This window comes from Aptenodytes patagonicus, chromosome 10 (genome assembly GCF_965638725.1).
Source record: "Aptenodytes patagonicus chromosome 10, bAptPat1.pri.cur, whole genome shotgun sequence".
In the NCBI taxonomy this organism is placed as follows: Eukaryota; Metazoa; Chordata; class Aves; order Sphenisciformes; family Spheniscidae; genus Aptenodytes; species Aptenodytes patagonicus.
Genome location: NC_134958.1, coordinates 8,867,359 through 8,882,646, shown reverse-complemented (window position 1 = coordinate 8,882,646; position 15,288 = coordinate 8,867,359). Strand labels below are relative to the sequence as shown.

Sequence of the window (15,288 nt, the reverse complement as noted above, 5' to 3'; positions counted from 1 at the left end):
TTTTTAAGTGGAAAACCACTATATTCTTGTAGTGAAATAGCTGAGATCAAGGTTTAAAGGGGAAATAAAAAAAAAGTATTCTGCTGGCAGGAAATTCAGGTAATTTTGGAAAGTTTTGTGCCTAGCTAGTTTTACATGGCCAGATGGAAGTGAAACATTGCTTGGAAACAAGCATCACCAATAGGTTCCAAGGGAAAATAAACCAACAAACAAGCAAAAAAAAAAACCCCACCACAACAAAAACCAATAAACCAAAGAGACCAGAGAAGTGTGAAGAATGCAAACAAACCCACAGTTGATGGGGGAAAAAAAGCCTGAACTGAACATTAGTAGAACGAAAGAAGCAGATGCAGGATGTTCCACGCAAGACACTCAAATAATGTTTAAAAAAAAAAAAACCCAACAAACTAAAATAAGCAAACCGAGAAAAAACCCAAGACCCTACCAAAACACCATTAGTCCAATCGAACGTCGTATTCCCAGTCGGGACTCAGGTACGAACGCACAGGAAGGCACGAGGATAAGGCAGAAGCCACTTTTACATTACTAGCCAGCACTGAGGACCTTTGGTGTAAATAGTTGCATCTTCTTATATTCTCAGTCTTTGGCCTTATAAAAACCTCCCTATAGGGGTCCCAGAAAGAGCCAGTATGAGCTGTTAACGCAGGCAGCTGCCCCCAAGAGCCAACTCTGACAACTGACAGAGCTTGATCAGTTTAAGAAACCTCTCATCTAAATTACAACTACCTACAAAAGAAGAGTCATAGAGTATTCTCTGGGCCCTACGTATTCTCTTCCAGTGCTGCCGTCCCTGTATTTCTTAATCTAACATTAATTTACCAAAGGTGGCTAGACACATATTGGATTAATTGCTTTTGTTTTAACTTAATTGTGCATTCATTTCCCACGGCCAGTCCAGGAGGGAGCCTTGCAGGGATCACCGTGTATAAGGGTAAAGTTTCAGCCTCACACATTGCACTTCCAGAAACCGGATTTGGCGCACACAAACGCTCACAGCACAAGCCGCTGTACGCAGAGCTACACGGGATCCAGAAAACATCAAAATAACTACCCAGCACCGCTCAAATTCTTAGCGTTTGTAAATTAGCCATGATTACGCCTTTCAAAAAGAAGTGTGAAAAGTTGCCTAATACATCTCAATAATTAATAAATCTGAAGGACTAATGATCTAATTGCAAATACCCTGAAAACAGAGAAAGTCTAAATTAATCAGCGTGTTTGCAGGGAGCGATTCAGCCTAATTGCTCTGAGCATTTGCTTTCCAAACAATGGACTTGCTCTAAGCTGACAAACGCCCGTCGCAGCACAAACACATCCCTTCCTCCAGCACTCTGGTATCAGCATGGACCTGGGCACCGGATAGCCCAGAGCGATGAGTGGTGGGCTGCTGGAGGTTTCTTACTGCTTAAAGTTAAAAGTACGTGTTATTCTGTCCTATTTTATTTTGTCCTTGGGGACTGAGCTTTGACACGGCTCGCAGTGATGCTAGGAGCTGCCCATGCAGCTGATCAGCACGGCCTCTCTGCCAGCTCCAGGAGCCCATCGGGACCCTCTGGCAGCGGGTGGTGTTAGATGTGAGAGCAGATGGTGATGTGCTCTGGACGGGTGAGGCAGGATGCACCCAGAAAGGTGACAGCACTTTCTGTACCCCTGCAACCCACCCTGCTCCTTTCGCACATTCAGCTGTATCACGAGAGGAAAGAAATGAGAGCAAAACCAAAGTGTAGCAACAGGAAGCAACAAGGGAAACCTGAAAGAAAGAAACGGGGCACAAAGGTCCTGTAAAAATCTAGAAAACACACGACCATGTGGAAAAGAGGGACACAAAATTCAGGCTGGAGCAATGCAGCTGAGAGGGGAAAAAAAGAAAAAAAAAAAAAAAAAGACGGCAACCACAGCCACTCACCAGCTGACATCACATCCGAGAAACATATTTCTTGTAACCACACTATTTAACAGATGAAAAAATATACTCAAACCTTGAAAGTACAGGATTTGGAAACAGGAGGGGCTTCTCACCCTTACAGGCACTCAAAACCCAGTTTCTGTTTTTTCTTACAGCAGTAAGGCTACGTTTGCCAACTGAATGAAGGTAACACTTCCTTATAGCTGTTGGCATCACATTGCTGCTCGGTGTCACAGCATCACCCTTGTGCAAAGGTGACTCATACAAGCAGCAAAGTGCACAATCAGAGCATCTCAGAGCTATAAGGGAGCAGGACATTTCAGATTTCATTAGACTGACTCAAATGAACATCAGGCATCACCCTGCCCTGTGAAAGTGAACCAGCAAGTAGAAATGGGCTCCAGCCTCTCCCAGTTCAAAGCGTGTGGAGCTGGAAGTTGCGAGCTTCACAAAAGCAAGGCTCAACGAGGCCATAAAACCACTAAGGGTGCAACAAAGTGATAACAGAGCACTGGTGATTAAGATTGCTTAATATTTTTTTAAGCCAGATAAGATATAATTATCTCTGTTTTCTGCAGAACTACCACTACTCCACAAATATTTAACTAATAAAATGTATTTCTCCTTTCTTACTACTTACAGTATTAAAACTACATAGATCAGAAACTCCCCACCATCACCATGATATATCATGTCATCTATTAACAGTAATACAAAACAAAGTACACAAAAACCCAACTTTTAGCACTGTGTAGGTACACGCACAGATCTATAACCTTCAGTATTTGGTTCATCAATTACAAAAACTATAAATACGGGAGGACCCATGCACCGTCTAACATTAGGCACCAAACGTACACGCAGGTGATGTGAACGCCTGCCAAGTGCACCTTACCATCTGCTTCAGCAGTTTCTAATGTATGACTGAGTTAGACTGTATCCCAAGAAGCATCAGTAAGAAGCAAATAAATCGGACTCCAAGCAAACTGATGACCAACGGGTTACACCTCTGCCATCCTGCACCCCCAAGAGGGGACACACTGCAATTTCAACCCAGAGAGGGATTTTTAGGAGCCTCTCCCCTTTCCACCAGAACCAAGATCCTAACAGCACTCTGCTTCCTTAGCTGGAGTACATATATTGGGTGTTGCTGTATGGAGGCTTTTTCTTTCCCTTCAAAAAAAAAAAAAAAAAAGGGTAAGAGGAGAAGGAAACGCTGCAATTCTGATTTTTCTCCTACATTGCTTATGCACTACAGGAAGCAACAGGGAGCACATGCAGCTGAGCCAGAGTTGTGGGCTGATGCACTGCACCCTCTCTATAGAGAGCAGGTACAAGGAGAGCAGCTACAGAAAGTCAGGGACTGGAGAGACAACAGACAGACAAAAAACAACGCAGGAGGCAAAAGGTGAAGAGAAAAGCAGGAAAGAACAGAGGTTAACAGGGATAATATTATGAAGGAGAGGGGGGAAGAGTAATAAAAATCTGGTAAAGTGAAAGAGAAATTTAAATCACACCAAAGGGAACACATCCTGGAAAGAGCAGTACACAGGGAGTCAAAAAGTCTAGAAAAATACCTGGAAAGTTTGGGAAAAAGTAAAGTCACATGTTGGTCTTATAGCCTGCAGTCATCTGCAGAACTACTGCTCACCTTTACTCAGCCAAGTGTAATTAATTCCTACTTAATAACTGTTAAGCATATAACGAGTAAATTGAGGGAGAGCCCTGAGAACTTGCTGAGTAGAACCAGGAGCTTCCAGCAACAGCTGTTTCCGATGGCAGAAATACTTCTCCTTTGTCACACACCTTAGATTTATCTTTATATACTTACCTACGCAGACAGAGATATACTTCTTCCGCTGGGACAAAACATGGGCGGAAGCAAAGACTGAACGCCAGTACCAGAGACTTTACCCCGTCCGCTCGAATTTCAGCTACATCTTGTTCATCGCTTCTCGCACCGAAAGTTGCTGTAGAGCCGAACGTGGAACCCGCAGCACCCTCGCCCGGCCCTGAAGCTGCGGCATCTACGGCAGCGGACGAGGCCGGCGGCTGAGCGGGGCGGGGGGGGGGCCGTGGGACCCCCGCCTCTCCCCCCGCTCGCCCCGGCAGCGCGGGGAACGGCCGCGAGAGGGCAGCGAGAACACGCGGCGTGGGGCTGCTTCCCTCCGGCTCGGGCTCTTTAAAAAGTCCTAAGTTAAAACGGAGGGGAAAGGTGCACGCCTGAGAAGAGGGTAGGAGGCCAGGCTCCAGCGACACTATCTTGTGAGTAGATACAGAACTTCACCCCCCAAAAAATGTAAACCGATGGGTTTGAATGACTGCTGAGAGACTTTTTTTTTTTTTAGAGCAATTGCTGGTATCATAATAACCAAATATTAAAATTTGGGAAATTTACAAAACTTATGTTGAACCTGATTTAGGCTAAAGATGCTGGCATACACCCTTCACTCAGGCTCTGTGGTTTTCACATGAACATTGTCATTTAGCGTATCGCATACTCAGTATTTGGAGTTAGTTTCCATCAGTGAAGTTGTTACTTCAAGCAGTTACTGCTGGGTGTGACCACTTCATTTCAGTAAAAGCAGGACATTGCTACTCCTACCCACGGACTCTGACACCCTGCCACCACTCCTGCCTACCCAGAGCGCCTCTGCAGTTGCTCGCACAAGGCTGACCAGAGGAGGTTTCAAGCTCCAGCACACACAACACAGAACCAGCAGCTCAGCGTTACCCACTGGAGAGCTCCAGGGCCTCGCTGCACACAGAAAACCATGGGGAAGAGGGACTGAAATCCTCTCCCGGCTGCGTCAGCCAGCATTGCCTGGTTAGCTCCAGAGGTTTGCTGTTCTAAGACATGAATGAGGACGACTTGGCCTTCAGCCCAAGCCGCAGTCTGACTCGCAGGATACGCTGGCTGCGGACAACATGTTCCTATATTCAGATTATTCGGAGCAGGCTGGTATACCCCAGCGCAGCAGCTGTATCCGGCGTCGTGATGGGGGGAGAAGAGGGAAGTCACATTCTCCCAGCCCACAAGTTTTCTCTGAGGTTTTCTCATGTTGGAGAGATGAGCAAAGCTTACAACTTCCTGCTTTTAAAAGCACACCGCAAAAAGCACAGTGGTTGCAGGTCAGGCCTGAGCATCACGCAAAGATCCTAAGTAACGAGTATGACAGCAGAGACCTATAAAGATGTGCATCAGGGCACCAGCAGCATGCTTTTTTTAAGGAGCCACCACATGATGGTGACTGAAGAATAATCATTAAGTCATTGTTTCCCCCCCCTCCCACTGTCTGTGCAAAAAAAGCAGGAACTTTATTGAATGAAGCACCACCTCACATACTTAGTTTACTAAATGAGTGGTCATTTGCCACAAAGCAACAGAGACCCATCAAAAAAGCTTTTTTTCCCCCTTGCTTATGTTGCTTCACTGTGTTGTCCAATGCTTCACTAAGACAAGCATTTGCTTTCTTACGCAACAAAACACAGCCTAGAGCAAACTATGCTTTGTCTTCTTTAGAAATACTACTATGCTGGAATTACTCATCAAGGCAGTCAACAGCTTGATGTCCAAGTGGAGACCAGTGACGAGTGGCGTTCCTCAGGGGTTGGTATTGGGACCAGCGCTGTTTAACATCTTTGTCGGTGACATGGCCAGTGGGATCGAGTGCACCCTCAGCAAGTTTACCGACAGCACCAAGCTGTGCGGTGCAGTCGACATGCTGGAGGGAAGGGATACCGTCCAGAGGGACTTTGACAGGCTTGAGAGGTGGGCCCGTGCGAACCTCATGAAGTTCAACAAGGCCAAGTGCAAGGTCCTGCACATGGGTGGGGGCAATCCCAAGCACAAATACAGGCTGGGCGGAGAACGGATTGAGAGCAGCCCTGAGAAGGACTTGGGGGTGTTGGATGATGAGAAGCTCAACATGACCCAGCAATGTGCGCTTGCAGCCCAGAAAGCCAGCCATATCCTGGGCTGCATCAAAAGAAGCGTGGCCAGCAGGTCGAGGGAGGTTATTCTGCCCCTCTACTCTGCTCTGGTGAGACCCCACCTGGAGTACTGCGTCCAGCTCTGGGGCCCCCAACATAAGAAGGACATGGACCTGTTGGAGTGAGTCCAGAGGAGGGCCACGAAGATGATCAGAGGGCTGGAGCACCTCTCCTATGAGGACAGGCTGAGAGAGTTGGGGTTGTTCAGCCTGGAGAAGAGAAGGCTCTGGGAAGACTTTATTGCAGCCTTCCAGTACCTGAAGGGGGCCCACAAGAAAGCTGGAGAGGTACTTTTTACAAGGGCACGTAGTGATAGGACGAGGGGTAATGGCTTTAAACTGAAAGAGGGGAGATTTAGATTAGATATAAAGGAAGAAATTCTTCACTATGAGGGTGGGGAGGCACTGGAACAGGTTGCCCAAAGAAGTTGTGGGTGCCCCATTCCTGGAAGTGTTCAAGGCCAGGCTGGACGGGGCTCTGAGCAACCTGGTCTAGTGGAAGGTGTCCCTGCCCATGGCAGCGGGGTTGGAACTAGATGATCTTTAAGATCCCTTCCAACCCAAACCATTCTATTCTATGATTCTATGATTTATAGCATCTTTTCCATACAAGCAGCTGGATGTGTCCTGGCTTGTGCAGCTTGCTAGTAAATCTGATGAACTGCTACACTGTTAGGAAACACATGCTTCTGTTTAAAGAGTGAAGATCTTAATCTAAGTATTCATTCACTCCTTCCAAAAGCTGGGAGCAAAAACAAGCATACACTTGGCCAAGAGTTACTGTTTGGTGAAGACATGAAAAACCAGCATGGAAAAAGTTAACTGAGATAATAGATACGGGAAATCCCAACAACAAGCACCCCATGCAAGAAGGTTTCTAAATCCATACAGGTCCCTCCAGATGCAAACCTTCACAGGCCTTCAAGCTGTGCAAGCTTATTTTCTTTAAAACTGTATGAATAAACCCTATTGCTTCATCTCGGAAGAGAGAAATTGCTCATACATTTCGCAATGCAAAAGTATTAGAACTGTTTCCACATGCAGAAAAAAAAATATGAAATAAAGAATAAATCTAAAATGCAGAAAGACTGGACGTATGAAGAGCTCTCTGACAGGTTCAGATCAAAGGTCCTGAAGCTGCTGCTGCTGCAGAGCCCTACAAGCCTCCACAGAGCCTCCAGCAGGACAGTTCTTCCCTCTGCAGCAAGCGGAGAAAGTACCAACTGCCTGCTTATAAGCACTTTTACTCCGTGTTGCAACAGCTGGAAAAAGAGCCAGGCTAGCAGTAGGCACTTTCACACAGTTTTTCCAGGAATTCCCTAAATCTTTTCTAATTTGTTTGATAACATTGTTTGTATTTTTTTTTTTTGTCCTCCTTAGGTTGCATCCCAGATTAGAGAGGGGATGGTTGGCTTACAAGCCCTGCTCCCACGGTTTTCCTTTTATTAAAATCTTTGCAGATAACCCAGAAAGCACTCCTAGAGAAGCTCCATCATTTAATAAATTTCAAAATATTCTTTGGCCCTTTTTTTTTTTTAAATCTCAAATAGAATTTCTCAAGGTTAATCACTCTGCAGTTCCTGAATAGGTACAGATGCTAAGGCCAGCCAAGGAGGTGCTTTGCAGCTGTGCAGTCAGCCAGGAGGAGCAGCAAGCAGAGGGCAGCTCCCTCCCCTGTGTACCTAAGGTGGATAAACCCAGTCGTCGAGCGCTCCCACCCGGGCAAGGGACACAAGTCAATGACTTGTTGCATCAGAATTAAGAAGCCAGCTGCTGCCAAACTGAAGTCAGTGAAAGGAGAGCCATGTGAATTTTAAAAGAAATCAGCTGAAAGGTGGGGCTCACCACAGCGATCTCTGATAACCAGGTTCCGGCCTTCCTTCAGGTGGATGGTCAGCAGGTAGGCAAAGGGGCTGGGCAGGTCACTCAAGCAATCATTTGCTTCCTCTAGAGCCTAAGGAGAACAAAGAAATCAGTCACCATTGCACACCTCCTGAAGCAGACCATGAATGAAGCAGGTGTTCTCTCGGTTTTGCAGAGACAAAGTTCTCATCTTTCCTTAGGGCAACCTTTTACAGAAAGAAAAAAAAGATTTCTTTCCCAGGCTTTGTTTCATTATGCAAATAGCTAATTGTCAGCATCAGGTACGTTCAACAAAGCAAGAGGTAACACAAGGAGGATTAAACCTGAAAATGAGTGGTAATATTAACAATCATAAATGCATGCACAGGTTTTCCAAATCCTACCAACTTACTGCATTTTTTTTTTCTAGCTGTTTCTTGTGCATTCATAGAATATCTCAAGTTGGAAGGGACCCACATAAGGATCATCGACTCCATTCGTACTCATCTGATAACCTCATGAGGAAGTACACGTTTCACATAGCTACTGAGAGGACAGCATTTCTTTATACAGTTCTAAAAGAGAGAAATGCAGCAGTGGGTAATGCTAGTTGTGAGGTTTTGCAGTAGCAAACTCGAGAGGATTCTTGTTCATCACAGATGCTGCCAGGGTTACACACCTCAGCAGCAGCAGCATCCAGCCGGCATGTGCATCAGCTGTGAAAACAGCCTCTGGACAGCACTTGAGAGGTTATCAGAGGGCAAAGGTAGAGAAGTTCATCCGGAATAGGCAAATATGCTTTACATGAGAAGACCACGTGTCAGAACTGCCAATGACTTTTTGCACCGCCCTAAAACCGTTTCTGTTGTCCGTCAAACCCTACAGCCATGTTAAGGTATCTGCTGTCTTTATTTTAATCCAGTTTGTTCCTGGGATGCTAGTTGAATATTTATGCTGATTCTTTCATCAGTTACCAGTACAACATAGAAATTATAGAATACTTTAAAAAAAATCCAGAACATTTGGGTCTATTTAAAACATTAGCAACTGCTTTGCACTACTAAAAAAAAAAAGCCAACAACAAAAACAAAACCCACCCACTAAACAAACAAAAACCCCAAACCAAAACCACCACACCAGAGAAATCTATAGAAGGCTTCTTCACCTGCTGGGTTTTTAAATTTGTACGAAGCAAAGAACCTAAACCTAAAAAAAAAAAATTGTCCTTCTGATGAAGTTTCAAAATGCTTTAAAATGAAAGGACTTACCATCTGATCATCAAAAATTTGAGACGATATGGAAGAGTCTAGATCCATTTCTCCACAAGGGTACTATAAAAAAAGATAAATTAATTAGACAACAGTAATATAGGGATCAAGAAAATACTCCTAGTATCAGTCAAGAAAGTACTCATACATATGTGTAACCAGTGAAATTCTTTTCTGCTTACAGAACCTTCCCCTCCATAATTCAGATATTTCTTTTTCCTGTTTTACAGTAACTGCACTTAAGTCTCTTGAGTTTAATCTAAAAAAAATAAGTGCCTGCTTCCAGCTATTGGACAAAATCTTCTCCTCCCCAGTAGAGACCTGTGCTTTCAGTGCTGAAAGTCCTTACCACAAACTCTCCTGATGCCTGAAGGTTATTGCATCTGGTGACTTATCAGTCAGCATTGCAACGCTGACCCCTATTCCTGAGCAGAATTTTATTTGTTGAATCTCCAAGTGTCCTCGCTAAGATGAAATAAAAAAATGCCAGAAGTGGGAGCAGCAGCAGCAATGTCCTGGGGTTGCAGAGCCGGCTGCTCTCTCACTTGACTACAATTTCTCCATCACCCAAAAGACAAGGTCCAGAAGGTTTTTTTTGGAAAAAAAAAGGCTCAGGGGAAAAGTTAGAAAGAAATGGCCAAAGAGAAAGGGAAAAAAGATGTTGGACATGTACTTCCCCCCACTTTCTGCAGTAACTGGAAGATCCAAAGGATTTTTATCTAGTGCCCAGCATAGGAGAGGAAGTCAAACATTTCTTCCTAAATACTGACTCTTCCGAAAACTTGAGGATACGGTGGCACAGCATCTAGACTGTCCGGACACACAGAAGGGATTCATCGGTCAAGACACCTCGGATGCTATTTTGACTGCTAGAACAGCCTATGATCATCATTTAGCTGAAGAGGACCTACGTGCCTGGGCCACTCTTTTGGTCTAATGCAGAGCAATCACAGCCCATTCAAATACAAAGATTTATGCTAAGAATAACCTCAGTCTACAGAAATGCACACAAGATGGAATTCAATCCTCATGTGAAAAATGTTATTATGTGCAGCATGGTAACATCCAAATCTCTCAGATGAGAGCTGCGTTGTATGGAGCACCATACAAACATAAAAAAAGAACCAGCTCCTGCACCACAGGTCATAAATCTTAGAGATATTGATATGCTGAAATAAATAAATACACTTTTGTGTAATTCTCCTCCTCCTACCCCCAAATACATATATTACGTATCAGGAAGTACAGTAATCCAGCATTGCAAGTAAAATTTCACTTGCATGACAGATGAAATTTAACATTATGGTTCCCACAGTAATCGTAACTTGGCCACCTTGCAAAAACACATTAAAAGTAGAAAAATTATCATTATAAAGAGCAGCAGAAGAGTTTTCTCGCACAACAGAGCTGAGTTACAGCTGCTAGGGGAACCCTAACTTTGAATTTCCCGACTAGTATGCATAAAATCTCACTTATGTGCATTAAGCCTAATATTTCTCGTAGTGTCTGGCTTCACAGGAATCTCTTTCAGGCACCATCATTGGCACTGATAATGGTTTCTCTTTACAGCTTGTTTTACATGGTGTACACACAGAATCAAAGAACATAATAAAAAAGTACCCTCTCTGCGAGCTTGATAGAACTAATAATAAAAAAGTTACTCTCAAAGTTATGATTTTGTCTTGCTTTCTGTTTACTTGCATTACATGGACAGATTTTGAACAAAGATTATAATTTTTAAATAAAAAAAGCTTGGTTTTTCATTTTAGCTCCATATAACGTAAATTGCTATCATTCTAGGTACCTAATTGCAATAAGATCACTGACTACAGACAAAAGCCTCACTGAAAATATGGTCCCGAAATCTTGATTTTTATCTAACTACAGTGACATTTCTGAACTTTAAAGTATAAACAGATGTGGCCACATCCACCAAGCACGTCATAGTCCCAAATGTATCTGTGTAAAAACAATCAAACCAGAGTGTGTATATATATGAAAAAATATATATTAAAAAAATCAAATCAAATGTTCCTCCTGACAAGATCTACAACCTCTATCTCTTGTTTTCTGTGGAAGAATGATTCAAAATACAAAGGCACTTGAGTGCATCAGCAATGGGACTGGCTTTGGGTTGCCAGTGACTCACTGCAAGGTGTTAGTAAGAAGACGAAGTAGTAAGTGGTGTTAGAGCACTTCAGCAATGACACGTGACCACGGACAAAACCCCACTGCAAAAAGTGGCACTAACAGTGCCCTTTGCAACCTGAATCAATCAGGGAGGGGTTCAATGCAACTTCGGTCGCTTCTTCACCCTTCAAATTTGCCTAGCTGGGCTGCAGTAGAGAACAGAAAGTAAACCTCTTAGCAAATGGAAATACGGTACCTGTGGCAAGAGCCTTTACTGAAGATGGTACGCTCCGAGCACTGACAGCTCTGTACTGACAGTTTAGACGAGTGTAAAAAACCACAAGCCCACACTGAGCTCATGCATGAGGCTCGGAAAGTATCTGATGATATTGGGTGACCAAAGATAACCAGGAAATGAGTAGGTGGCATGTGAGAAACAATTCAGGGGGAAAAAAGCTCAACCTACATTTTTGCTTTTTTTTTTTTTAGTTTGTTTTGTTCCAGGGATCTGCCTGCCTTCTGAGGTGCTGATCAGTGAATAATGCCCACAAAAGAACGACGCGAGCTACTGTCGTGCTCCTCACAGCAACCCCACCCAGTATTAGGAGACCAATAACCTCTGCAATAAAGCGTCCCCATCCAAGGCACACAGAGTACAAATTTTGTAGCTGTTCAATGAGGTACATGAAAAGCTGAATATTGAGGGGTTTACCAAATTCAACTTAAAAATAATTAAATTATTAAAATATTAAATTATTGAATTAAATTCAATATTCCTTATCTATTTCTACTTTTCTCTGCTTCACTCTGCTATGTATTTTTTAGAAAAAAAAATCTGCATTTAGAAGTTGTAATTGGAAGCAGATTATAGGAAGGAAGGTAGGATATTCAACATAGCAAGATGATTTGGTATAAAAGTAAGTACAAAATGATTTGCACACACAAGCACATATACAAATACACAATTTGGGAAAGATTTAAATGCTGCAGAGAATAAGCCAGACTCAGACTGTGCGTCTGGAGGAAACTTGAAGTTAAGCTATTCCATCACTATACAGGTACCTCCTTCTCCTGAAGGACTTAGTTTGCCCAAAGTCAAAGCAGGATTTAGGATTAACTTTGGTGTTTCATGCAGCCACAATCTTCACCTGCTGTCTATATTACAAAGCCATCATGCAACTCCACAGGATTCCCCCACTTTGCTCAGGCCAGGCAGGAATTACTGTTTCATGTCAGATTTGAAGCGCATTGGACTCAGATCCTCCTGTACATGGGACAGTATTGTCCAGCCACAGAAGTACTTACCGCAAAGGGGGGTGGAAAGGGAAGAAAGAGGACAAGATGGGGAATGCAGAGGAAGCTTTTTGATTTTGCACCTCTAATTAATCACAACGCAAACCCAAAGGACAGCCCTGAGCACAACACTACATGTTCACTATACTCCATCATGCTTATTTTGATTAATTCCAGGTACAGGTGGAGCTCACCTTGCTCACCTGTCATTTCTCACCTCTTGCCTTCAGCTGGATATTGAGTGGATGGATGGTAAGTTGATTTGGCTATACAGCAATCCTGATAAAGCTATATTAACTAAAAAGAATACTACGGCAAATGTATCAGCAGCACGTTTCAGAGCTCAGAGGGCTGCAAGAACTTTTGACTTAAGCAAGCAATTCCAACAACTCTGAAAAATCTGAAGTATCATAACCTTGCCAAAATAAAAAAAAAAAATGGAGTGGGGTTATATTGCAGCTCCAGATTGACAGAAAGGATATCTGAATTAGTCTCCAATAATTTATTTATCATGTATGGTTTATGCTTATTTTTATCCCCCCCATTCATTCCTTTAATAGGGCCCCCTCCTCCATCCCTTTATAACCCAGACAATTAAGGAGAAGCACGACGAGCCCAGGGCGGCCACTGAGCCCGGCTGATGCCCAAGCACCTACCTCTGCCCCCTCGTCAGACAGGGCAGCGCTCAGGCGGGCACTCTGCAGCAGCTCAAAGAGGTCACTGCTGGATCTCCTCTTCTCCTGGGACATGGGGCTGCCCGCGACTTGCGCGTCCGGCTGGGTGACCGTCACCTCCATGCGTGTCGCCTGCTGCGGCGCCCACGGCCAGTCCTCTCCGGCTGGCCTCACTGAAGTGCTTCTGCTTTTCAGGGACACCACAGACCTGGAGAAGCTCTTGGGGGAGCAGCTCGACAACACCTGAGTACTTGAATAAGTCATTTCTTCTTCCATAAGAGTCTCCACCTCCAGCATGTCAGGCACCGACACACTGAGGCATCGGTCCAAGGAGCGGACCTTCCTCTCCACCATTTTGCTAGATCTCTTCTTTGTCTTCTTCACGCTTAGGTTTTGCAGGAATGGTCTAGTTTTCTGCTTCAGGGATCCCCAGACGGATGGTTTATCCAAGTCCATTGCTGCAAGGGGAATCTCAGCAATGCCTCCTGCACAAAACAGGTTTAGCAATTCCCAGGGTGACTAAAAGGAACGTGGGAAGAAGGCAAGTCAATCACGAAAGTGAACAGCCGCTGAAGATTATGATTCATGTTGTCTCATCTTGAAACTTTCAGTCATTTTCCTCAACAGTTAAAACAAAGCATGCCGCATTAGCAAGTGCTTCCAAATACAATCTGGTGGGTAAGTTTGATTATTCAGGAGGAAAACAGCCAGAACAAGTATTTAATCCTACACTAAAATGCAATGTCTGCCCACTACTTTATGATTGCTAAGAGGAGACATTGTATTTCTTCCTCTGCCAAGTCTCGATTTGCGAAAATTTGAGATTTATCAAATCTGAAACTGTTTCTGTACAAAACTTACTCATGGCAGTCAAATCGCGATAATGCTAGCACACGAAAAATGCTGGCAAAGCTGGCACCGTAGTTTCTGCTGATGCTTTTCCAGCCCATGTAGGGGTTTTTTTGGCTATTTCCTAGGCTACATAGATTCTTACACAACATGTTAGTGGACAAGCACAACACGAAAAACAGCTCCACAAACTAAGTGGCTGAGGCTGAAGAGGACACATGCGACATGAGAAATCCCAGCTGAAACCCCAAAACACTCCCTCATGTTAACCCACTGCAAGTGAAAGTTGCCGCTGCAGAATTAATCTTCCTCATAAAGAAGGCAACTGAGAGAAAAATGAGGGCAAAAAAGGACGGATGGATCACTTAAAGATTTTTAAAACCTACTGGTGGACTCTTGTCTGAGTTGATTCATACCGAGCATTTATACAGTAGGGAGGGACAAGAAGAAAAGAGCCAAAACAAAATCACCTACTGTATCTGCATCGTAAGGGAGCGGTCAAATGGACACCTCTGCGCACAGGAATATCCTCACGGACAGTGTCTTTCACAGCTAACAGCTGAGCGAGCAATCATCCTTATTCTGTGAAGCAGAGACAGTCAAATCATCATCAAAACTCATTAAGAAAAAAGCTTATGAAACCTGCAGATTTACTTCTTTACAGTCCCAAAGACACGCACACAGTGTGTATATACTGTAACACAGAGGTTACAGTATATACCTATGTCCTTAGAAATGCATACCCATTAACTACATGACTGCTGCTTCCAAAACTCAGCATATTTACGTTCTAACAATTGCATAGTTGACCAAAAATTACTTCTCCCACTGTTTTCCTGATCACTAGGGAAAACACCTGAACAGGCAATAGAAATACAACTGTTGGATTAATCCAGACAGAGAAATCACTGTCTGCTTTCAAAGAAACATTTATTAATTTGAATGAGGTTGTATAGCCAGTTACTTAATAACTTACTGAAATAATTTTATGACTCACCCCACCATACTTGCAGAGTCTTCAGGCATCTACAAAAATGCTTTAACTGTATTACTACATAACTAAAGCTGCACAATCCTCCCCCCATTTATATTGGTATATAAATGATTAATATCAGCATTATTATATTCCACACAAAAAATAATAAGCTTTAATGGCATTACATGCATTCACAAAGCAGTAACAAATTTTGCCCAAATAGGAACACGTGCTAGTATATCAGCTTAACACAGTATTTTCACCTCTCTCTCCAGACGTCAGACCCAGTATCAAAGCGCACGTGGACAAACTGAAATTACTTTTTTCACCTCACAGC

At 43.6% G+C, this 15,288-nt stretch overlaps 1 protein-coding gene across 1 annotated transcript in view; it reads right to left on the bottom strand.

Annotated features, from left to right (window-relative positions):
* The window catches only part of MCTP2 (multiple C2 and transmembrane domain containing 2), a 107,943-nt gene extending 93,397 nt beyond the window's left edge, over positions 1-14,546 (bottom strand). Inside the window, exons 1-4 of the mRNA XM_076347985.1 lie at positions 14,450-14,546; positions 13,109-13,611; positions 9,030-9,092; positions 7,765-7,873 (exon numbers count right to left, since the gene is read on the bottom strand). Coding sequence (XP_076204100.1) covers positions 7,765-7,873; positions 9,030-9,092; positions 13,109-13,582 — 646 coding nt within the window. The 5' untranslated portion in view covers positions 13,583-13,611; positions 14,450-14,546. The remainder of the gene's footprint in view (positions 1-7,764; positions 7,874-9,029; positions 9,093-13,108; positions 13,612-14,449) is intronic.
* Between the last annotated feature and the right edge of the window lie 742 nt (positions 14,547-15,288).